The sequence below is a fragment of the Lepisosteus oculatus genome, chromosome 8 (assembly GCF_040954835.1).
Source record: "Lepisosteus oculatus isolate fLepOcu1 chromosome 8, fLepOcu1.hap2, whole genome shotgun sequence".
In the NCBI taxonomy this organism is placed as follows: domain Eukaryota; kingdom Metazoa; phylum Chordata; class Actinopteri; order Semionotiformes; family Lepisosteidae; genus Lepisosteus; species Lepisosteus oculatus.
In genome coordinates, this window is record NC_090703.1 from 19,910,219 (window position 1) to 19,935,871 (window position 25,653).

Consider the following 25,653-nt stretch of genomic DNA (forward strand, 5'->3'; position numbering starts at 1 on the left):
ACTGCAAAGAAGTAACGTCAGACAGTGGGGGTGATCACCACTGGAAGAAATGACCAAACCACAGAGGTTAAATCAGTTGCTAGAAGCAGGAAGAGGCACAGTTCAGACAAACCAAACAAACTGAGGCCCAGCACAGTGTTCTTAGCAACTCCTCTTGAAAAAGCATTTTTGATACCTCTTTTTTTCCATATGCAGATTAAAATATGTGGCCCGAAAACATATGGTCAGCAATTCTTTAGAGGGCCCAGTTGAATCAATAAGAGATGGTGTGGGAGAGCAGAATACAGCAGGGCATTGCCCTTTGTAAAAAAAGCAACACTTACTCATAAACCCAGAGAATCACCAGCTTTCAGAATCCATACCTTGACAGTGACGGTGACAGTGGAGTCCTGCAGGGAGGAATCCAAGGGCTGAAAAACCTGTCTCTTTAATGCTTATTTTGCTACTGTATGTACTGTGATATGTGTGGAAGGACTTACTGTATGCTGTAAAGCAGATCTCCAACTGGGCCTCCTCTTGCAGAAACAACATATACTGTACATACTGCACAGTGAAATCAAAGGCACAGCTGAAAAACAAAAGTATTTTGTAGACACCTCATACACAGAAACTTAAGTTAGACATGAACTATGGCACAGTTGTTATGAGGCTCATGGAGAACTAGGGACCTGGTCTCTTGCCTTCACTCAGTGTTTAATTCTAAGCTGTGCTAAACACTGTAACAGCTGCCTGCACAATCTGGAAGTGTAGGTGTCAAGTCTGATCGTTTCTGTGGAAGCACACAAAAGCAATGTGATGTTATTGTGTATTTACAAATAATGGAAAAATACTTTGGTCGCTATATAATATTTGTATAATGTAAATCAGCATTCTAAAATTAGGCTTCACGCCAGTGCTATCTACAGTCGTGGCCAAAAATATTGGCACCCTTGCACTTTTTGCAAACAACTCGCAATTCTCTCTTAAAATAAGTCAAAATTGACCAAAGTATTTGGTCTCTACAATTCTTTATTTCACTGTTAAGATTACAGAACCTTTGTTTTTGATTCAGAACATATTATTAGAGAAAATTGTGAGTTATTTGCAAAATGTGCAAGGGTGCCACGACTGTACCATTTATTATACCACAGCATTTTTATAGACCTTCAATTGCAACATGTCTTCAGCTTTTCTTTCACACTGTTGCTTGCAGATTTCAAATGTTTCACTGTCGTTGTTCATCTTGAAACTCTACATAAATTATTATTATAATACAATAATTAAAAGAAAGTTTTCCAGTGTTCACAGATTAAACCAAGCCAGTGTAGCAAGGAAGAGAATTAAAATGGACATAAACTTGTTTATTTCGAGGTATTTTAATGACTATACAAAATAGAGCCTGTCAATTGGGAAACTCATTTTACATTTAAAAAACACCACAAACAGGACGGTTAGAAAGCCACTCACATTTCTACTGTAAATCCTTGAAATGGTCACGCAATACAAGCAATAATTACACAGGAAAAATGGTATGGCTTGCCGTTTTCTTCACTGTTCTTGCTAGTAAATTACAAGGAATATCATTTATTGACTGCAATTATCAAAAAAATATCTGCCAAAAAAATGTAAACATCACACAAGTCCATGGCCAACTGCCAATACATAGTTAGCTAAGCAGACAATATAAAAATAAAACTTTTAAAGTTCTTAGAAAAATAGACTTTTTTCAGATCCAGTAAGAGATCGTCAGATCACACATACACATGAGGAAGAATTAGAGATTCATGCAATGATTTCATGCATTGACTCTGATAGTTCCATTTCCTTCAAACACCGTAGATGCCGTATACTGTATTTAGCATGGTTTCCTGCAAGGTTAAGGAGGAGGCTGTTTTGTATTTCATCAACAAAGTTTGTTTTATGCAAATATAGTAATAGCATAAGAAAATCTGCACACAATGAATCTATGGTACTCCCTTAAAACCCATTCATGCATAGGGTTGGCATTTACTCTCAGTTAAAGTGAAAGAGACTAGCATTTTAAAATTCAAGCAGCTTTACTTTTGAGCTTCAAGGAGAATCAGTAATGGGATAGCAATTTCAGCTACTGTACATTATACAGCATTCCCATTTTCAGTAATAGTTTATGAGGTGGATGTATACTGTTTTAATGTAAGCTTCAAATTGCACTGTAGACTATAGAATTGTAATTAAATGGTCCATGTTATTAACACTTACTGTACATGTTTCACACTGAACTTCACCACGTTATGGAGAAAAAAAGAGGTATTTAAGATGCAGCTGATAACCTTACTTGCATAACAGGGAGAATCATTGACAAGCTTTACACCAGGACAAAGTTATAAAAATGTGTCACTCTCTATAATGTTTTTGAGAGTTAATGAGGGGCCTGAGGGCATATTCCCATAACATTAATCCACAGTTTAGCAATTTCCTTTTCCTATGACTGATGCACCTCGGACCTTCCACCCATTTTAACAAAGTATTTTCCAAAGGTTGGCAATCGCCATATATTCCTCGACTTCCAAGAGTCTGAGAGACTTTAAAGCTTTGCAAATTCTTCTTCACAGTGCGCTAGACTGACATTGCAGTACATTATAACTGCATCTCTGATGAATGTTTCCTCTTTTGCAACAAGCTGCTGTTACTGATGAGGAAGTATGATGGCAACCGACAGTTCTCCTTTCACTGGGAAAGCCGTGTAACATGTGTTGCCTGATACATCATGGTAATCTACTTATTTAAGCAGTTACAATTTGGTAACAACTTAAGTATAAAAATGAAAAGAATTTTTAAAAATAAAAATGAAAAGGATGTTATCCAGTGTTCACAGATTAAACTGACACCCTGAAGTACAAGGAGAAAACTGAAACATCAGGCAATCAGGTAGCAATACTAAGCAGCCTGCAAAGCCTGGAAAACTGACTTAAGTCTAAATCTGATTTGTCTTCCACAAGTTTTGTGTTTTACATTCAGTGATGTGCAGGGATCGCTTTCATGCTGCCAAAAGAAGGATTTTAATTAGATGTATTATAAGAGATTATTTATACTGCATATGAGATAATACACCATATTTATTTTTTCATCCAGTGAGTCCAAATAAGACAATAATCGATAATATAATCATTGCCTATCCCCAACTCAAATGTCAGTATCTGTTAAATGTACAGTATAGTTCCTAATATAAAACCATATTTAATAAAACAGTAGTCTGCTCCTGTTCAGAGAGGCAAATACACTGGTGAATTTGGAGTTACTATACAGAGAAGAATGAGTGATATTGTTCTTTGCCCAGGCTTTGTTATGAATCATGGCAGTAAAGCAGGCAGTGGTTCACTGTAAACATTAATAGCAGTATTGTAGACAGAAACAGTTATGAACATCAGTCAAGAGAGACAGTTATGAACATTTTTGTTTGGATTTTCCAATTCTTTATGATGTTTTTGTTTCTCGGATGCCCGTGGTTTCTCCCGGCTTAAAAAGCATTTCCCAGGTTTTACATGAAATGATACGTCTGGGGAAAAAACACACTGTTAGATATTTTTATGGGATTAGACTCCCTGAGGTTTCAAGTCTGTCGCACGTGGAAGACCTTTCCTCCCAAAGAAACATCATGGATGGTCAGCATGTTTCAAATCAATGAGTTTCACAAAGAGCTCTCCTGTCTCAGAATGGAATGTACCTTCCTGACAGAATTCCAAGCAGCAGGAATGAGTCAGTTATTCATCAGTTCCCATATGATTATGATATGAATGTGGTCTGTGATGTCAAAAACTGACAATATTACATATCGATAAGAGTTTAGACTTGCAGTTTCATTTATCTTTTTCCTCCCCATCTAAAGCCAAAACATTTTCTGAGTTGAACTTCAAGAGAAAGCCAAATTAAAAAAATTCAGTTGTTTTTCCCCTGAATAAGACTTGAGTCCAGCTTTTAAACGAAGGACACAAGAGAGCCAGTCAATGCACACAGAGGCCAAAAGATTCTTGCAGTTCTTAAAATGTGAAGGCAGATTGTTTTACCTGAATTGAAAATAACATCTCTGCTGATAATTTTATCTGTCTGCCCACATGTTCTGAGGCATTAACTATTTCCTTCAAATGTTCTCGCTAAACATTAGAAGTTCCCTGAGAAAAGAAGTTCAACACCAGCAAACAGAAAACAAACACATCTCGAGCACACATCTCTGCAAGTGAAGATTTTGTAAAAAAACAAGCCTCTTCTTGTTTGTAACTGTGTCCTTGTGTTCTCTGGTGCTTAAGCACCCTCTTTAGTATTTAATAATATTATACCAGACGCTCCATTCTCATGTGGTGTGTGGGTGTCACTGAAGTCTGTGGTGCCTTCCCTTTTGCAGCAGAAGAGTTGGGTACAGAACCCTTTCACCCATTGCATGTCCCTCTGAGCATGTTCACTGACAAAACAGTAAAGCACAGGGTCTGCCAGGCAGTTGAAACTGGTCAGCATCAAGGAAAAATGATAGTAGTTGAAGATCATATCAATAAAATCGCAGTTCGTCTCAAAAATTGTCCGAACCAACAGGAAGATGTGGTAGGGAGAGAAAGAGCACAGGAATATCAAAATTGTACTGCTAACAAGGTGTCTGATGCGGCTTTTCTGAGAGGTCTGGGTGCCAGTACTCTTGTTCACTGCCATCAGCACTCTGCAGTAACTCCAGGAGAGCATCCCAAGGGGGAAGAGGAAACCGATGAAGAAGCGGTAGTAGTTCACTGGCTTTTCCCAAGACCTCATAGGGTAGTGCTCGAAGCAAATGGAGTGATTGGTTTTGTCTGTGCTCAGCTCTTTCCTGAAAAAGAATGCCATGCTAATGCCAATCTCCTTGATCCAGATGAAGATGCTGGCCAGAGCTGCGGCCTTCATGGTCCGGAGGCAAGAGAAGCGAAAGGGATGTACCACCGCTAAGTAGCGGTCAAGCGAGATGCAGCAAAGAAACCCGATGCTGATGTAGATGTTCTCATACAGCAGAAACCCACACACCTTGCATAGCCACTCATTGTGTCTCCAGTCGTCCCCCAGAAAAATGTACTGTAGCCATAAGGGCAGGGAGGACAGGTACAGCAGATCGGAGACAGTTAAGTTGATCAGATAGATTCCCAGCTCATTTCTGGCCTTGAGCTGTTGCCAAGCATGATATAATGAATAAAGATTTGTGGGCAACCCAATTATTAGGACAAGGATGTACACCCAAGAGAACAGATATTGGTGAATGTCATGCTTATTGGTACAGTTAATTAAATCGTCTTGCGACATGTTCTTCTGTTCAGTTGTATTATTGAAATTCAGAGCCATAAGGGTCTCAGCGCTGACCAGCAGTTTTAAATGGCTTTCTTCCCAAATAAAAGTCAATCTTGACTCCCATTCCAGGGGATTCTGTAAAAGACAAGAAAATATTAAAGATACCATCAAGCTTATTAAAATTGGACTGCAAATACAAAACATCTGTACTACATGAAAGTTTCAACAGTTACCTTGCAATGAGGTGTGAGTCATAATGACATTACTCATGCTTTTGCTTTTTCAACCATTTCAACAACAAAATCCTGATTTTTAAAGGAACGGTAAAGGGGTATAAATATTAAGATATTAGCATCAGTAAGGTTTAGTTTGCATTGCTTTATACAACCATTGGTGTTTTGTTCTGCAGTTATTGCCACACCTGGCAGTGTACATGGTGGTCAGCACAAAACCTTCATCACTAAAGAGGGCTGGGCTCCAATGCTGGAAAGTGGAGAAAGAGAACTCAGGTCTTCCCCCAGCATAGATGAAGGAACGAAGGTGTGATTTTATTGATATGCAGAGTACCGTTAATTGTTAACATGTTAATTGGCTCCTGTCTAGGTTTTGATTGATTTTCAACAGGCTTGGCATTCAACAGGTTAAATCAGTTCATCACCTGTGCCCCATCAACTCTCTCATTCAAAATGATGCCAAAAAAGCATTTAGTCAATACCCAAAATCTGTATACATTATTTTTTTTGTAAAAACATCAAAAATCCATGTGAACAATGTTTCTTTCAATGCTCAGTACATTTTCTTACTAAAATAAATCTTAGCATTCAAAATCATATTTCATGTAAAACCTAACAATTCAAAGATGTTTTTAGAAGGCACATATTGCCCAGTTATTTCACATTTTCCTCCATTAACTAAAAAAAGGAAGTGAACTACTTTTTGGGGCTTCTACAATCACTTCAGTGCTATGAATCAAAATGACAAAGAGATTAAACAAAACACAACTCTAAAGCATTTAAATGGCATTCCTAAAAAGATAAAAAGATCATGTTGTATTTGAAATGTATCCTGACACAAAGTGCTGAAGACCTTTAATGTATATTAAATAAATATACAGAGCCTGTACTTTTTCAGTGTTTCCTTTTTCACTTCACATGAAATGACCTGCAAAGCAAGCGCCTCTTTCATGATAAAACCGCACACAACACATTCATTTCAATGAACGTCGGTTTACATTGAAACAGATTTTTTTCTGGTTTCTCAACAGTGTGCTTTGGGCTAGAGATTGCAGTACCAAAAAAAGCATGCCAACCATATTTCACGTTTTACAGCATTTTCAAGGAAAGTTGTTAGTAATAATTAATTAGACTTACTGTATATAGTGCTTTTCTGGACACTCCCCTCAAAGCACTTTACAGGTAATGGGGACTCCCCTCCACCTCCCCCAACACCAATGTGCAACACCCAGCTCGATGATGTGACGGCAGCCATAGTGCACCAGAACCCTCACCACACATCAGCTATCATTGGGGCAGAGAACAGAGTGATAAAGCCAATTCTGAGATGGGGATTATTAGGAGATCATGATTGGTTACAACCTTACTCTTTTCGATTAACACCCTGGGATTTTTAATGACCACAGAGAGTCAGGACTTCAGTTTTACATCTCCTCCGAAGGACATCGCTTTTTTACAGGACATTATGACCCACATAGACAGCAGGGTGAGCACCCCCTGCTGGCCCCACTAACACCTCTTCCAACAGCAACCTTAGTTTTTCCCAGGAGGTCTCCTATCCAGGTACTGACCAGACTCACACCTGCTTAGGTTCAGTGTGTGTTGCAGGGTTACATGGCTGCTGGCTATAAGTTCCTTGTGTATGTTCAAAATATAAATTGAAATTGAACAAGATTCTTAAAAACCAAGGAACACATATTTGTTCATGCAGCAAACAAAGATCATATAAAAGAATCCATGGTACAGACTGTACTCCCTGGCCGTACTGCACATTATCATTTAGTCAATTTCTGAAATACCACTCCTACTTTTAGCGTGACATTCATTAGATCACAGATGCAGTATACTGAATCTTGATACCAGGAACATAATGTGGGTGTAGTACAGTATATATGGCAAGCAGTCATGCCCCTCTGCAGAAGTATTCTAGTATGAGAGATTAATCCTGCTCACCACCCACTGTAACTAAATAATAAAAATCTTATCTAAGTGACAGTAAAAGTCAAACTCTTATCAAGCTTGCTTGGGACATGAGTGTGAGATGCACTGCTTCTCCAGTCACATCTTTTTTTACTTGGTAGCAAATAAAATTATATATATTTTATTATATATATTACTCAAACTGCTCAATTAGGCAAATGGGCTTTGAACAAATTCAGACTTAATCAGCTCATGGCACTTCAATGTCCTGCCTTGTTTCCAAAATGCCTTGGTGCTTTGAACTGGCTACAGAGAATATGCGTTGGGAAGGGAATTTCAGGTCCCACAACAGATATGGTTTTAAAGTAACTAAGCAGCAACCGGCATCATACTGATGTATTACCCCCGAATCCTGGAGTTCAAATACATGTGGAGGAAAAAATTTACTTCGATCGACTGTTGATTTATCATGGCAGGAGGAAATCTGCAATATCACCAAGGCCCATACTGTGTAATAAAAATTCAAAACATGAGGTATGTGTGCAAAGCCTAAATGAGCCCCCCTTAGCTGTTGCACCATAGATCCTGTGAAACTGACAGCTTTTCTGGAAGGTTATTGTTGCACCAGGCACCAGGAACTGTATGTCACAGAATTTAAACAGGCCTGGGAAAAGTGGGTGGGTAGAGAGTCACGATGGATTTCTGGACTAGATCTTGCATTATGAACAAACAGTATGATTCACAATTTAACTGGAATATTGTTATTATGACATGGCCTAATTATGCTATGATTGCCACTTTGTTATTTATTTTACTTAATTAATCAGTCAGTACAAAAACATAACTTCTATCTTTTATCTTATGATAAAGTATTTCCTAAATAATTTTTTTAATCTTCTTACACGATTTGAAAACATACACATATGGCTAGCATCTAAAGAGTACAAAATTACATTTTAATTTAATTAATAAACTAATTAAGGTGTGCTGTGTAAGAATTTGAAAGAGAAAAACATTCATAAGAACAGTAAAGTAGAAAAAAATATAAAATAAGTTTTGTGTCTATTTCTGAAAAATACCTTCAATCCTGCTTCAGGATGCTTAAAGAGAAATTTCAATGAAAAGTTCTTGGGAAAGTACTCTGTTAATTACCAGTCAAATACAATCTCAGCAAAAATTAGCTTACGCCTTCGGGCTGATAGATGAGTCTGTTAAATATAGCCGCAATAGACATACGCACAGGAAAAGTAAAAAAAAAGAAGTTGAATTATCTCTGTGCAGTTTTCCTGACTTGAAATTGTCGAGGTAAAATGAAATGGTTTGGTTCTCTGTTCCTCAATCCTCAGATTTTTGCCTTCCCATTAAACAAATTGTTCCCTCACAACTGAACTGTCTGATAGTCTATCAGATCCAATCAAACCCTGTTCCAGAACCTTCTCTTCCAGTCTAGTCTGCTTGAGGTCAAGACGTGTCTGCTTTCATTTATTGGCAGCTGTCTATCGGCTCAGGCTTTCTGACATTGAGTCATCTTGCATTTAGTACAAGATAAGGGTTTTCTGCTTCCCTGCTTTTGCATTCTTGTACATTACAAGAACCAATGTATCCGGTTATATGCACCCTTTGTTAATACACCTACTACCTTTTGACGCCTTGGCTTTTTTCATTAAATTATTCTTGTACCTGGCAGCTGGAAAGAGACTGAAGGCAGTCTGTGACTGATGATAGCATCACAACTCTACACTCATCACTGATTAAGACAGAATTGATCTATGCTGAAAACTGGTGAGGTAACTGGACAGCTATATTTATGGTCCCTGACACATTACTTCAATAAGAGGCACTGTGGTTGAGGGAGGAAGAAAACTTTTACAATATGTCAATATTTAGATGAAGTAGCCTGAGGGAGCTACTATACTAAAGGAAGCCTGCCTCATTTCTCCTGAAAAGTTTTACTACAGCAAGAGTAGGATTTAATTTTTACCACTTCTGTGTTTTAGGACAATGTTTTAGGATTGTGCTGCTGTTCCTGGAACTTACTTCACTTTTGAACATTCTTGTACTGTTCATTGAATATTAAATTTAATTTACTCAGATGCAGCCATGTTCTAAAAGGAGGTCCGTCTAGCGACCTGCTTTTCTTTTTTTTTTGGTCTTCAAGGAATCCTCAGCCTCAGAAAGATTACCAGATAAAGTGCGTCTAAAACCCACACCTTTTCCAATTACTTGCAACAATAGGAACTTTAACAAAACTTTAAACAAATGCAACATATGATAAGTCTGTCTCACTGATGTCTTCTAGCTGAAGATGCCTCAGTGGATGAGAGCAGGTCCCTGTAGTTATTGAATGAAAAATGAAACATCTTGTTGGACTGGCAGGGTTTTCTGCTATGAATTGTAAGGACAGAATATTAAATCTAATAGAACAAACAAAGAAAAACAGAAAAAAAAACCAATGTACATGTGCAGCACTCACAATGCATATGTATCTTACATTATTACTCATACAGAGGAAAGCCCGAGTCAGGGCAGGGGAAATTAGGCTAAGAGACAGTATTCCGTGTTTATGACTGCCTGACATTTGCAAATGTGCACCATTTTCTCTCCTAGTGCACACCTTTGTTTTCAATAGCAATGCTCCAACATTCTCCAGACTGAACAGAATGTAAGCAAACTCAAAACAGGCTCTTCCAATGTCATAAGGATCTCTTAAGGACACGTGGTCATAGAATTGTATAAAGGCAGATCTTGGATCTTAAAGTTTAACTGTCTTCTAAATCTAAAAGAGAGAAATTTCTTTAATAAATCATAAAATATTATAAATCACCCAAAGTTTGAGCAAATGAAATCACATAGATATGTGGCAGTAACTACAAGATAATAGCCAACATTCAATTTTTGTATATACTGCCTTAATGTAAGTAGATATTTAATGATTATCATATGATTGAAACAACATTTTAGCTATGTTTATTGGCTATAGATCATGCAATATAGGCTAACCAGTTCTGAAACCACTACTCTTGACTTGTTGAAGCTAAGACTTCTATTAGTATGAATCATCCAAACCAAAATTTAAAAAACTGTCTTAATTAATATTTTCTGTTTGATTGTATTTATTAAGGCATGAGAAAAATCTAGTTGATACAAACTACAATCTAGCAAGGAATGACCTAGTACAGTCAAATTCAACAACAGTGATGTAGGAAGTGATTCATGGGCTAGTTTCACATCTCTACTTTTTCTGGTTGCCTGCGTCACCGGATTTGTACTACTGCTTTAACCCCTAGTGGAAAGACAGGTGGAAGTGTGAATCCCTTTGTAGTACAGACTCATACAAACCAACGTCTTTATATTTTCTATTAAAAGCATCAGTCTGTTTTTGAGACCATCTAATTTTCTGCTACATTTTAGCAGAATACAACAAAAAATCATTTTGCACCTTTCATATTGTAAAATAATGGCAGTACAAAAATAATGTAAAATCCCTACATTCATAGCATTTTAGAGATGTACTTTCAGTGCTCTCAAATCCTTTCAAGAGTGGCCTCAGGCTCCATGCTCAAATGTGACAACTCATTCACAATCTTCTAAAAAAGTCTAAGACTTAAGATATAGTTCTGTACTCCGTTCGGGCTCCATTTCATGTGAGAAGGGCCACTACAGGTTAATAATTTAAATCAAGCTTGAGAATACAGTTGATTTTTATTATTTCTAAAATGTTACAGTATACTGTGTTATTTTTAACATGAGTCACTCTTAGATGCCCTTCACAAGAAGAGCCCACCACATACAAAAGACTGGTAGAATATCATAGCAGGGAAAACCAGAGTAACTCAAACTAGAGGATGAATTTTTAGAGAATATTTGCAAACCACCAGCGATAAATATGAAATGCTGCTCAAGTCTTCTAGAGAAGGTAAAGTTGGTAGCTGCCTTCTTAAATCACACAGAACAGTATCCAAACTATATCCAAAGTAGTAAAAATGGCTCAGCACATGCAATGTCCCAATTATTCTTAAAAGCTGTAAAGTAGCACCAATCTATGCCTTTTCACCAGTATGCTGTGCAATGGAACAGAAGGTCACGTGATCTCAAAAGAAGAAAGATTATTGGTGCATATGCTTGTAATACACAACTGAAGGTACCGGCAGACCTGTCTAGTATGTCAATTCAGACAGCTTCAGGTTTTTACAAACATCAGTAGAAAAACATCAATGCAACATACTAATTAATAAAATGATACCAAAGACAAATTTCACATTTTGTGGGAGCATGATTAATGGTCCCTTATTTCTACAGACACCTGATAACATCCAGTTGAATCAATACCATGACATGTTACTGCTGGACGTAGTCCATTTCATTATCAGGGGTAATCGCAAATGATTAAATACTTGCAGTGAAAACAGAAAACAACTTCTAAAATCCAATTATATATTTAATCCCAATTATATATTTAATCTGTATTGTGTGGTTCCATACCATTGCCAGCAGCCATATCACCCTGCAACTGACAGCCCACTAAAGCTAAGCAGGTGTGAGCCTGGTCAGTACCTGGATGGGAGACCTCCTGAGAAAAACTAAGGTTGCTGCTGGAAGAGGTGTTAGTGGGGCCAGCAGGGGGTGCTCACCCTGGAGTCCATGTGGGTCCTAATGCCCTAGTATAGTGACAGGGACACTATACTGTAAATATGTGCCGTCCTTTGGATGAGATGTAAAATGGAGGTCCTGACTTTCTGTGGTCATTAAAAATCCCAGGGCATCTCTCAAAAAGAGTAGGGGTGTAACCCCGGAGTCCTGGCCAAATTTCCCATTGGCCCTTACCAATCATGGCCTCCTAATAATCCCTATCTATGAATTGGCTTCATTACTCTGCTCTCTTCCCCACTGATAGCTGATGTGTGGTGAGCGTTCTGGCGCACTATGGCTGCCGTCTCATCATCCAGGTGGATGCTGCACATTGGTGGTGGTGGAGGGGAGTCCCCATTACCTGTAAAATGCTTTGAGTGGAGTGTCCAGAAAAGCGCTATATAAGTGTAAGCAATTATTATTATTATTATATCAGGCAAATTAAAATATTCCATTCTCCTGTCTACCACATCTTTTCGAATCACCTACTTCACTTTTCAGACCGAGTGGGTCAACTTCTACGCAGATTAATTTAAAGTTTTTAGTATATTTCAAAATAAATATAATCAGATTACCACTGGTAAATACAAAGAAATTTAAAACAATCTTCCTTGTTAGGCATTTCAGTGCGTATTATTTCCAGTGTGAAAAGAATCACACCATAGTCAGGAAATCGTAGCTTGAACAAAAATAACTTTGTTATCTCTGTTCTGTTGTTAGATTAATTGTCTCACAAAAGAGGCAATTTTGCAAGTTACTTCAAACAAGTCCAGGCCTTCCTAGCAATTCTACTTGTGTAGAACACCAACTCAGCCAAAGTCTTAGCTAAAGCAACTGATGAAAAATTATAGTTTGATTACCAATTCTTAAACAGAAGAATGGACCACCTCACAGACAACCAGACTGTTTAGATAAATCTAGGTGTTGAACGAAACACAGCATAAAAATGACTGAACATGCTTGTCAGATATACTCCACATGGTAAAATCAGGGAATGCACATTCATGTTCAACTCACTGAGCGTCTTAAGAAGTGAATAAGACCTATTATTTTCTATGTTTGCAAAAATGTAAAAATACTTGAGCAGCATTTAAATCTCTCTACCCAAGAAATCTATCTTGGGATCTAACCTACCAGCTGGCCTACAAACCTGCAATTCCTAAAAAAATGTAAGAGGGCGAAGCAGGGGTCTTTCATCACACACATTTACTCTCCTTTCTGCAATAAGACATGTCAGCAGAACATCCATGATGCCTTCACTAACCAACTAGAGGTAAGTAGATCTCAAGGCTGGCTGTACGGAAGCTGTTTTTGGGAGGTAACAGATTTACTTTAGGGAGATCAGTTAAACAGGATAACATGGATTTCTGAAATGGAGCTGTCCATTGTTTCTTAAAAGAAAAGTAACAAAATGTCAGAAATGTAACCATGCATGCGTGTAGCACTTATCCAAAAACACAGTAGTTCTCAAAGGATGCTATATAAACCAGACTGTAGTCCTCGGAGAATTCGCAAAATCTGTTCTGTTCTAGCATAAAACTAATTACACACAGTCAAGCGCTCCTCTACGGCAATATTTAAAACTAATCAATACCGGACGGCAAAACAAGCTTTAGTCACACTGAAATTACATTAATTTCCACTTTATGTGTAGGTGCTGGCTTCAAAGCTCTGCAACGACCGCTGTCGAACTTCCAAAGCAACTATACCAACTACGAACACAACGGCTTGTCAATCGTGAAGGGTGGTCTACTGCACGACTGCCTAACTCACCGACATTAACGCTACACTTTATAAAGAGAAAGTGATGTCCACTTCAGCGTTAGCCATAAAAAAAAGCGAAAAAGAGATGTTCCTTCACAGATTAGAAAGAAATGCGCCGAAATAACGGGTAGGTATAAGGTACAGACAGCTCCATCACTGATGAGTACTACAGGGGCCGCTGGTAAATCATCATTTTTCTTGTTTTTTATAAAAAAAGGCGCAATTCAATTTGTAATTAATCTGGGCTCAGTTTGTTTCTGAAACCAAAACCTCCTCACAAAAAGAAACCATCCTCTGCAGGCTATAAAATGATATTAAGCAGAATGTATACTAATCCCAGAATTTTATTTTCTAGAAGTCTGATTATTTCGGTTGTTCTGAATAAACTATGCCTCGAGGCAGTTTTGACAGGTAAGAATTAATAGTGTGTATTATAGAATCTTATCAAATCCTTGTTTTTTGCAAAAAATAGTATTAATTACTTAACCACTTTTAACATAGCCGCCAGGCAGCACTTGTCATTTGATAATGTGGCATCTTCTTTTTTTAAAGGGCCGATCATTATCCAAATCTTCCCTTACCTTAATTCGGTATCCACCGAAGCTATAGCTCGATAAATCCGAGGGTGCAGGGGGTCTCCTTTCCAGGAACCTCTGCACCTATTCCGATGGCGCCTTCTCCGCTCAGAGAGCAATTACAACTGACTGATCTGATCTGAGCGCAACCGATATAAGCAGAGGAGGACGTTTCACAATCCTATTAACTTTCGCTCCAAGCGCCACATAGTGTAAAACCCAAGACTTACACAAAACCTCCTTCTAGTCCTGTAGATGTTCAGGAATAACACCGCATTTTCTTTTCTTCGGCAGAAGCACAATCTTAGCTACAGGGGGACATCCGGCAGCAGGGAGTTAGACTGGCGACGTATCTTTAAAATTATTCAATAGTACATTTAAAAACACTACCCTTATACCGGACTTATCATTCTGTATTTAAAAAAAAAACAATTTGTCAAATTAATTCTATCTCGTTGGGTACCCTCCTGTGGCTACAAAAAAGCTTCACATCTTACGGTTCACAACAAAAAGCTAAGCAATTTTTCAATTAAGTGATTGACCACATAAGTAGTAGGTGTTGTAGTGCAACAACACTTAAGATAAGTCAATAACATAAATGAGATAATAAGTTTGTGTAACATTTAATTTCTTGCTTAATGTTAAGTAAAGATGAAAATATGACTTTGTATCTAATTCTACATTATGACATTTTGCCCTAAAACCATCTAGTTTTAAAAGGCTCTAAATCCATTGACGTGGGGGTAACAGAACATTTTAAATGTTCTGATTCCTTGCATTTATATGGCAATTTCTATCCTAAAGGAGTCAGTGTCCTTCACAGGAAAAGATCTACTTCACCCACCTCTTAAGTGCAACCCCACCTGGATGACGCATAGTCGCCAATATACACCAACAGCTCCACTACACAGCAGGTCAGAGGGGAAAATGAGAAAGTTAATTAAATTAATTACATTTACAGAGGCCAAGTTGCAGAGCCCAGGAAGGAAGGAATTTAGTAGAAACACTGAAAATAACACTCCTACTTTTACAAACAGTGCCATTGGGGCTCTAATGACTCAAGCAGTGAAGACCTCTATTTAACTCTTCAGAAGGATGGAACAAACTACAGCACAGTGCCCCCAATAATTTGGTTAGGAGACTCTGTACTGAAGAGTTCCAGCACTGGTCCACCAGCATCCATCATGATAGCAACCTGGTCCAGCCTAACTTTTCTTCTGATATCTGACAACCAGGCTACAGGCAATGCCATTTTATATATATATACTGTAATCATATTTTTATTCCTATCCTACCTTCTTGAACTACTTTTTGTTTCTATGGTTTTCTTCTTGGAAAACATTGAGTTAAATAGATTTAGAACATTTACATTGAAAAGACCTCCATTTCAATAGTGAAGTTAAGTTTAAAATGGCATGATTAATATTGCTAGCACTAAGAACAGGACTCTCTAGCTAATTTAAATCACTGACAAGATATTCTGTTCAGTTTAGATACTTGCACATCTGTTAAATTTGACAAATACAATTCTCAGAAACAGAATTCCCACTTTAATGACAAAATAGAAAATAACACATGATCTGGAGCAGGACACATAACGGAAATGATCCGTAGTAGTTCATAACTTCTCAAAAATATTTGACGATTTGGACCTCATAAATTAAAGAAAAACATACTGAATGTAAAACAATTTTTCTGAACCCTGAATCACAAAGACATTAACTTCTTTAATTCATAAAGTTAATGTTTTTGGTTTGATACAAAAAAAACAAACAAAAGCAGCATGCATATTGGTGGTTTTAAAAGTTATTCTACCACATTAGATAAACACAAGCCAACTTAATTTTGAATTTTTATTTATAGTTTAAATCACCTTCCCAATATAAATAAACTGAACTTGTAATTCACAATAAAAAAAAAGCTTTAAAATGACAAATCTATAAAAAAAGTACAGAGGTTAAAAAATATTTTACGGAAGCAAACAAAAATAAGCTAAAAACCACTAAAGCATTTTGTAGTGTATAAAAAACTTTATTTGAATCCCTACCAATCCAATGTTTTAACTTCTCCCATTCCTATTTTTAAAGTACCTCAGCACATTCAGTGTATCTTCAGGGGCCCTATATCCTTGTGCTTTTAACATGTAACATTTAAGATGGGTGTCTTCTAAATACGTCTTCAAAGAAAGAGTCTCATCTAATGGAGACTAAAGACTCAGTACTGTATCACAGAAATTTCTGAAACAGCACTACTGTTTATTTGCGACGCTGGTGACACATTAGTACAGACTTTAAAGCCTGGCCTCCTCAGATTGTGATCCAGGGAACAACTCAAAGGAAGAAGTTAAAGATAACCCTGCCATATTAAAATGGACACCCAGTGCCTGCAAATTTCACTGAAGCATTGAAGAACTAATTGGTTGGATGATAGTCTTAATTGGACCAATTTTGTAGGCACAGGAGATGTGCTGAAACCTATAACGTCTGCTGAACTGTGTCCCCCTGATCTAGAGAAACTGCTTGGTATTGTCATTTCCATGGCTTTTGTAGATGTCATTAGGTATTGCGGTGTTTGAGTGCTGTGTCAAATACATGTTTTATGTGAGGCACATTAATATTAATATGGCAACAAAACCATAGGGTGAAGGTAACAGAGCATTACAAGCACACAGTAATCATGGTATTACAATAAATGTTAAAGTGGACTATGCACTTTGATATTGTGCTTCAGGGGAAAAATTTGAGGCAAAGTTCAAAGTTAACATTCATGACAAACCATTAGAACATAGAAAGCCCATTTTGTGTTTTTTTTTCCTTTAATTTCAAAGACCAAGGAAGATAACCATTGTTAAAACATTTTCCTGCCTTAATGTGCCCCTACCTAGCCCAACATCTGCTCTCTGTATTTAAATGCTTTAAGACATTTACAAACTATTTACATATATAAAACAGACTTATTTACACAGGTATTTCTTTTCCAGTGTCAGTGAAAGAAAAACAGAATGACAAGATGCTCAGTATCATCATCAGTCACCAAAGAGAGAGACACTTCAGCAAGATGGCTGGAGTCAAATCTGTAAAGGGATGCAGCCCTCTTCTGTATTTAGAAGATCCAACATTAAATATGCATATTCATAAAAGCTTGTTTAGCCTAAGTGAAGCCGACCATTAGCCTTTAGAGACCATTCATGTTGTTCAAAGACAGCAGAATCACCACAGACGACTTCTGTGCTGGCAAGAGCTCAACACTGGCATGTATCCATTCAGCAAGCAATCTCTCCCTGAGCAGCAAACAAAGAAGTTCCCATTTAACAGGTGTTCACTGGCAGAAGGTTCCAGTTTTCCAGCAAACTCTTTATACACCACCTTATTCCCTGGAATGAATTCATTTGACAGCATTTAAGCCACATATTTATACCACAGCCCCCCCAGACTCATCTTCAAAATACCACTGTAGTTAGTCAGAGTTAGAACAGAAGTAGTGAAGACTGAACACCAGGTTTTTGTCAGGCATCATGTACAGTAAATGTATAAAATAACTCTAAAGTTAGCAGAGTAACAGCAGCAAGGCTACTGAAAGTCTTTGAGTCAGCTATGTCCCACAAGGAAAGGAGACACTGAAGGTAAAAATCATTCGGTAAACTTGCTCAGTGACAAATTCAGGCAAAGACGTGCTGCAGGAAGGCATCCTGGGTAAAGTGCAGGTTGACTGCTTAGAATGGAAATCTTTGAGGCAAGACACCCTTATCTGAAGGCAACCGCAGGCGAGTCTTCGGAAAAGTGATGAGGTCGGCTATACTGCCGGCTGCTCCGAACACAGGGCTTTGTCAACTAGACGAAACAACAACTGGCCTACAGACACCGAGAACATATAAAAAATATTACACCAATAAAAATAAACTCCTGGCTGGGCACGGAGGTGTTACGTTGGAGAATGCTGTTTTGGGGGCAGTTCGGGTTTTTATTTACACGCACCCATATTCATACCACACAGTCTGAGGGTCATTGTTAGGGTCCGGGGACGCTGGGGTGCTCTTCGGCGTGCTGGAGATGTTTCGGTTCAGGTGGTCCTCAGCACTAAGACCTCCTGTCCCACCCCCTTCCCCCTGATGCCTGGCCTGGCCCTTCGACGGAGGTGCGTCTGTCCGTCTCAGCTCTCTCACCCCTTCCTCCTGTGTTGGGGCTGCCACCGCTCGGACTGGTGTCACCATGGCAACCTCCCCGCGGTGCTGAGATACGGACCGCATCTGTTGTTGCTGCTGCTGCTGTGGGGTGGATCTGGGTGAGCCGTACTGGGCTGAGGGGTGATGCTGAGAGGCGTCAGTGCCATACCGCTCTGCCTGTGCCGGGGTGCCAGCGAGAGAGAGAGCAGAGGAGTGGTGCTGTGGAGGCTGCAGCACAGGGGACAGGGGTCTGTCCTCCTTGGGAGGAGCTACGGACAGCCGTCTGGGGTCCAGCGAACGATAGGTCAGCTCTTCACTCTGGAGCGACGGCCCAGCGACCCGGGCAGACTGCGGCCTATCGCGGGCGACCATGCCCTGCCTTCGGATCACCATCCCAGAACTCTGCTCCGCAGCCGGTTTGGGGCAGCTCTCCTGTCGGAAAGTGTCGGGACCGTTGGAGCGCAGAAGGTCAGCTGAAGCCAAGCTGAAGGCGCGGCTCAGGCTGCTGGTGCCGCCACCGGCCCTGGTACTGGCCTTCTGGGGAGTCTGCATCAGCCTCTCTGGAGGCCCACTCGCCACCGCGCGGTTTGGCAACGTGTGGGACTGCCAGGGGGAAGCGGGACTATGGAGAGCCTGCGTCTCTGGGGTCCGGACGTTGGGTTTAACAGTCTGCCCCGGCTTCGGGGCACGTCCCTCTGCAGGTTCCATGGGGATGGCTTTAACTGTTGGCACGACATAGCTCGTAGGCATCTTGGCACTGTCTTTCAGAGCGGCCTGCCGGCTGACGACAGGGGCCTCGTTAGCTTTCTTGAAGTAATCAGTCATGAGGTCCTCTTGGCTGTTTGGCTGCACCTAAAACACAAGGTTTAATTAAAATAAACGACCAAACATCCTGGGCCATTTGTCAGCGCCAGCTTAATAGCAATTAGCGGACCATAATAAATTAAAATGTCGCCTTCACGGATAATAGAACAGGATCAGGAATGCAAATTTATAGGTAAAAAATCACTGATTATTAATTAGAATATTATAGAATTGATTAACAACTTACGTGAGATATTGGAGGCAATAAGTGTTACTGTATATGATAGGGTACTGTATAAATCTCATACATATGATATATGCGGTATATGATATATACAATATGATACGCGACGTACATAAATGATGTACCTCAAATTAAATCTAAAAACATAAAACTATAAAAATACACAAATCGAAATGTATTGAAAGATCCTGAAGAAATCATGCCACTAGAACAGAGAAATTTAACAAGTGGTGACAAATCCTTCGTTCAGCAGTGAGATCTCCCAGATGGATAAAGTGCTGAGGAAAGAGGGAGACATGCAGTACTAATGGAAGCCTTTCACAGAGAAAAAGTGCCTGTGGTATCTGAAACCTTATCTTTTTTCATCACAAATTAGATGAGATAAATGTGCTTATTCCCCAAGATCCAGACAAGTGCAATACAATAATTGAGCAAAGTGTCTCTTTTATAATTCGAATGTTCTGTTTGACCTGCTCTGCTAAATGTTCCACAATTTATTTTGTCACTCTAAACAAACACCATGGTAGGCACCTTCATTTTCACTCCTCGAACCTCCTTTTGGCCTAAATAATTTGGGATCAAAACCTTGAGCTTGACAACTATGATTGTACAGCTGGATTTACTGAAAACAGGACACATAGAATTGTCCAGTGAAGTGTCCAGAAAAGCTATCTATAAATGAACATTTATTATATTATTATTAATTTCCCTGCAAAATCATTTTCTCCACTTCCCAATATTAGCCTTGGTTTTGAACCTAGACATGAGCACTTTAGATTTACGTAGCAACTTCCACACACCATGGCTACTCACATCCCTAGGGAAAAGTAAAAGATGAATTAGCATAGAATTACCATGGCAATATTTCTAAGATCTGCAGTCCATTGAAACAGACTATTTTAAACAATTGGTTACAAAAAACAAACAAGAAAAATCATAATAGTCAGTTATATGCAATTAAATGATGGTCATAGTTTGCTGGTTAACAGGGCCTAATCCCCTTCCCCTGAGCTCTATCAATGAAAGTGACACTTTGGTTTATTAAAACAAACTGCCCAGTGAAAAAGTTTAGTGAATGGTGCCCTTAGTGACAGAAAGAGAACAGATACCCTTGGAAGATAGAAGGAAAAGGGCCTCCTTCTGGGTCTGACAGCTTTTGGGCCCAGACTGCTGTCAAAGCCTGGATCTGGGGTATTAGCAGAATGGGGTGGGCGAGGCTCCTGCCGGGGATCCACAGGAAACAGGGACTCGGCCTCAGACAAGAACTGAGTCAGGGAAAGGAGTTCATTCTCATGTAAGCTTCTCCTGTGCTGGAATACAATAAGCAGTGTGTCCCGTCAAGATTCTGTTGCTCTATTAGTGAGGGGTCAAAAAGAGGAGGAGGAGGAGGGAGTTTCTGGAGGAGGCTTGGGTGCATTGAATTATGGTTCATGAAGCAAGGATTTAAGTAATCATTGTCTGCTTCTAGCACTACAAGCTAGAGTATGATCAAAGCGATTCTGGCAATTGTTCATGGATTCCGGATTGTAATTTTTATAAGCAGTGTTAAAGAGCTAGGCATAATTGTGAAATAACCCTCAGCTGGATACATGTTCTGATTCAACCTCATTTTTAATTGTCTCTGATGATGTTGCCTCATGTCAGAGGGTTAAGGAGATATCCTCAAATGTTCAAGTCTGAAATTGGTTTAATTAAAGGAGCACTATCTCTCTGCCTAAGGAGTCAATCAGATCCATCTATCTGCATTTCCGCCATTCATCTGTCTTTTCTGGACAGAAAGGTTTGATCGCCCCAATACATCTGAATGATGTGCCAAAAGAATCAATACATAAGGATATATTACGAAAACACACCCAATTATTTAATGCAGCACTCATTAACGAGTCAGTGCAATCTCATTATTGGATATGACATGATAAAAAATGTGCCAACAAGTAGTAATGTACGTCTGCATATATGGAGGTGATGTATGAAATACACATATTCATCATTTTCATTCATCACACTGTAATGACTGCGCAGCTCAGTAAAGGACAGAAGGAATGTACTCTGGAATATATGCAGAAAGGAACATCATAATGTGAAACAACACTGTGGACCTCCCATCCACTACTACGAGTCTCCAGTAGTGCTAAGGACGGACGGGAAATACCTGTGATCGACCCAGAAGCTGACAGTTCTGTCTATGGACTCAATTAGACCATTCCCAGATTCAGAAGGAGCAGCTTAGGGATCATTTCTGTATGCAACATCAACCACTGCTGACAGAACTCAGCATTATGGGAGACTGACAATCTGGATTACAATCTTTAGGCACCTCTGCAATAGTAATACTACGACTCCTGACTGGTGTACCTATATACTTCCTGACTGTGGTTTGTGCATTAACAAGGATGAGATCTTTCTGGATTCCTATCCTATACTAATTCCCTCTTTGGAATCAAACTCACAAATTTGCAAGGAAAAACACAAGTCAAAAAAGAAGAGTTAGATTACCTTCAACACACTACAACTGAAAAATGACTGTAAGCCCATTTCCCATCTGACTGCAAGCTATAAAATAATGTTTTATTAACACTATATATAATTAAATATATAGTGTTAATTTATACAACACTATACAAACATGGTTTTGGGATGCTCATTGTGTTGATTATAATCTTTTAAGGCTTTTCAAGCATACTGCATTGACAAATTCAAGATTAACAATGTACAAACATGGGGGCATTGCAGATGAAACCATACTTGCTGTTTCTGCCTTGAACATGACAATGAACACCCCTCTTGTTCCTAATGCAGGTTTTTGCTCCAGAACACCTCAATGACAAGAGCAACGCGTGTGCTTCTGAGCTTACAGCAACAATCACTTGGGATCTCCAAAAGAAATGCTCTTACAGTGGGTGGAGACAGCACGTTGCTCTCCTGCAGAAACTCTTCCAAAGTGACCATCTCGCTGCCTGGGGAGGACGGCCTGTGGCGGGGGCGGGCGGGGGGCTGGACATGGCCACTTTTCAGAGGGGTGTCATACAACAGCAAGGCGCCCCGAGAGAGAGGGGCAGAGTGCTGCTGGTAGCTGTCCCGGGGCAGTGTTGTAACCTCATGGCTGACAATCACCTCGTCGCTTGACAGGCTGGCAGGCCTTCCATGAGCCCGATCCAAAGAATCTGGAAAGAGCAGCACATCGTTATCAAGGGAAGGGCTGCCACTTCCTTCTGAAGAAACAGCACACAGAATAAACTGAACAGCAAAGCTTAGTACAAAACATAACATTCTATCCCGCAGTTTCATACTAGGGGCCCTGACCCAAAAGTTGGTTGTGAGCTATTGAAGAGGAATATGGAAAGTGCTTTGATAGCCTAAGATCTGCCATAATACATTGCAGTGTACATACAGCTAATCCTTAACAACATCCTCACACATGTATTGCTCAGATTATTATTATTATTATTATTATTATTAACAATAACAATATTATTATTATTATGCTCCTGCAGACCAGCTAATTGTAAAAGACAATTCTTTTGTAGCACTAGCTTATAGTCCACACTGTTTACAACAATGTTTATACCCCTACCTATCTGTCTAATAAAAGCCAATTAATGAGCTCTGGCATGAAGCTAGTTTATTTTACATTACATACTGTAAAAAACTTAAAAGTTTTTTTTGTATGGGGCACAAAAAGCAATGCTGAAGATGACATCTAGAATTTCATGCTTGGAATATTGATTAATGTATTTTGGCTTCAAACCTTCCACACTGTAAGAACCTCTGTCATGTTCGCTTATCTGCAAATCTCTTACTGGTCATAAAAATACCATGAGTTGACACTGCTGGCACGTAAATCACGGTATAAAGTGATGAAAAAGAAAATAAACGAATGCAGAAAAATTTATATTTTTTTAATCTAGCATTAGACATAAAAAAGTCTTCTATTCAAAGTTTAGGAATATTCTCGTCAGATTAACAGCATTGTGATATGGCAATGGTCTAAGTGATGTCTACACAGTTAATAGAGTAAAAAGGAACCGTTGCTGTGAAGAGCACAGACCAATGCGATTGTGTCATGTTTGTGCCTGCTGAATGTTTGTGTAATCCCAGCGAGAGTCAGTGAAAAGGTTGTGCCCGTGGGGACTTCTCAGGCTGTGAGGCTCTGTGAGAGGATTCTGAGGACTGTGGTTCAGGGTATGTGTGGCTGAACTGCTGTATCCTGGCAGGCGTCCGTGAGCAACCGCTACTCAAAACTGTAGCAACCAAGTTTCTGTTCTGCCCTGTGAAATGAGGTTTGGGCAGCAAGCCCTTTTGCTAATTGCTAATTTTATTCCTACAACCCACAGACCTCCTAACACATCAGACGCATTGACAGACTGTAAAACATGTGTTCACTATACAACAGTGGCCCATATTTGAGCAGGTTTTTCTAAAGCCCTTTAGACAGGGTCAAAGTCAGAAAATTGTTCCAAAGAAAAAGAGAACCCCTGACCCACCCATCCACTTTCTTACTGTTTTATCCATTACAGGATTGAGGGGGAGGGAGAGCCTATCCCACCACAAGGCAGGATACAATCAGGAGGGGATGCCAAGTTATCACAGGGCACACACAGTCACATACTGTACTGTACACACTCACACCAGAGCCAATTTTTTCCCTGAAGCCAATTAACCTACCAGTATGTCTTTGGCTTGTGAGAGGAAACCAGAGCACATGGATGAAACCCATATGAACACAGCAAGAGCAGCGCTGTGAGACAATGCTATCCACTGTGTCACCGTGCCACCCCCACAACAGTTTTACACCATTTAAATCACTTTTCAAGGAAAAGGGCTCTCTGAAGTAAGAACAGGTTCACGACAATGTTAAGCTGGGAGGCCATACCACTGCAGCCAGGTACTGTAACAAAAGCCTTCTTCAGAACAGACAAACCCACTTCTTTAAAAGCTTAATCTGGAAAATCATCAGAAGTACCTTTGGAGTTGACAGGAGAGCTGCTACTGGAGCTATTCCTACTGATCTCTGAGGAGCCTGGCCTGTGAGCTGCATGAAGGAAACAAATCTGGTTATAGGGTTTTCAAAATCACCTTTTTAAAAGAAAACTTTCAGAGCCTTGCACTTTACTGCACTGCGTACGAAAGCACTCTGGTATCATCAGATACCACTAGAGAAGCGGAAATGAAAGAAACCTCTGTACACTTGACCTACCACTGTGAGTATAACTGACATTTAATAATGCTTCATCAGATAACAAAAAATTAAAAAAAAACAAATCTGCATCAGTTAGAAAGAAAAGAAGGCTTTAGAACCTAGGTTTATTTCTGTGTGTATAAGCCACATTTGCCTTAGTAAAAGGTCAAGACCCACTTATCAGTCATTGTCTGATGAGACTATTCTGTTCAGGTCTGCATCTGAAAATGTCTCACAAACATACAGAAGCTTTTAGAAGATCTCAGGACCATTCTTTGTACAACTGATTCTAAAAGCTGTGTGCTTGATTGTATCTCTCATGACAAACATAAATGTAAAAATCTTTCAGTAAGGTAAAACAATATTTGTCTGACTATTTCCACCACTTTCCTTGGATAGCTATTTGAATATTTAAAAATAGACTTTTTCCTTGCAAATGGAATGCAGTGAAATACTAAATTTTGGCATAATTCGTATATCAATAGTTACTGTATGTTGTATCCTAAGTGAAAACTAAAATATATTTAAAACTAAAAACTTGTGTTCTTTTTTGTTGAAGTTCATACTGTGTGAATGACTCATACTGCAGTTAAAAGTAGGAGACCCTTTCATTGGCATGAGCCATTGAAAAATGTCTTGGCTACAGAATTTCCACCTTAACTGGTGTTGTGACAACAGGTTTTTAACAGGCAAATGATTTCTTTATACTTGCAGAACTGAGTTTAGATGGAAACATTTATGTGAAAGTAATTACAAATGAAAAACGATTCAAAGAACATTCTAGACCCACCATTATGTGGCGTACAAATGGAAAGATTCAGATATATGTTTAAAACAGGGCAGCACTCGCTTTTAAACAGCTCTCTCTTTCAGATGTTATTGGTTAT

The 25,653-nt window shown here is 39.1% G+C and overlaps 2 protein-coding genes across 4 annotated transcripts in view; both read right to left on the bottom strand.

Moving 5' to 3' along the window:
• Positions 1-1,319: 1,319 nt before the first annotated feature.
• On the bottom strand, positions 1,320-14,499 carry LOC102682978 (ovarian cancer G-protein coupled receptor 1). 2 transcript variants are annotated; one of them, XM_069193360.1, is made up of 3 exons: positions 14,384-14,499; positions 6,627-6,773; positions 1,320-5,391 (listed from the first exon to the last, which is right to left on the bottom strand). In XM_069193360.1, the coding sequence occupies exon 3, from the start codon at positions 5,308-5,310 to the stop codon at positions 4,258-4,260; it is 1,053 nt and encodes a 350-aa protein (XP_069049461.1). In that variant the 5' UTR covers positions 5,311-5,391; positions 6,627-6,773; positions 14,384-14,499; the 3' UTR covers positions 1,320-4,257. The 2 variants fall into 2 exon arrangements, with proteins under 2 accessions (XP_069049461.1, XP_015206417.1); XM_015350931.2 differs by lacking the exon at positions 6,627-6,773.
• Positions 14,500-15,910: 1,411 nt separating this feature from the next.
• Positions 15,911-25,653, bottom strand: part of ccdc88c (coiled-coil domain containing 88C) — an 82,862-nt gene continuing 73,119 nt past the window's right edge. Inside the window, exons 28-31 of one of the 2 annotated variants that reach the window (XM_069193357.1) lie at positions 24,551-24,619; positions 22,483-22,751; positions 20,697-20,897; positions 15,911-19,391 (exon numbers count right to left, since the gene is read on the bottom strand). In XM_069193357.1, the coding sequence (XP_069049458.1) occupies positions 18,342-19,391; positions 20,697-20,897; positions 22,483-22,751; positions 24,551-24,619 (1,589 nt within the window). In that variant the 3' untranslated portion in view covers positions 15,911-18,341. The remainder of the gene's footprint in view (positions 19,392-20,696; positions 20,898-22,482; positions 22,752-24,550; positions 24,620-25,653) is intronic. The other variant, XM_069193358.1, reaches the window with a different exon arrangement.

Excerpts from the sequence above, each read along its gene's own strand:
- LOC102682978 (XM_015350931.2), bottom strand. The coding sequence starts at position 5,310 with ATGGCTCTGAATTTCAATAATACAACTGAACAGAAGAACATGTCGCAA.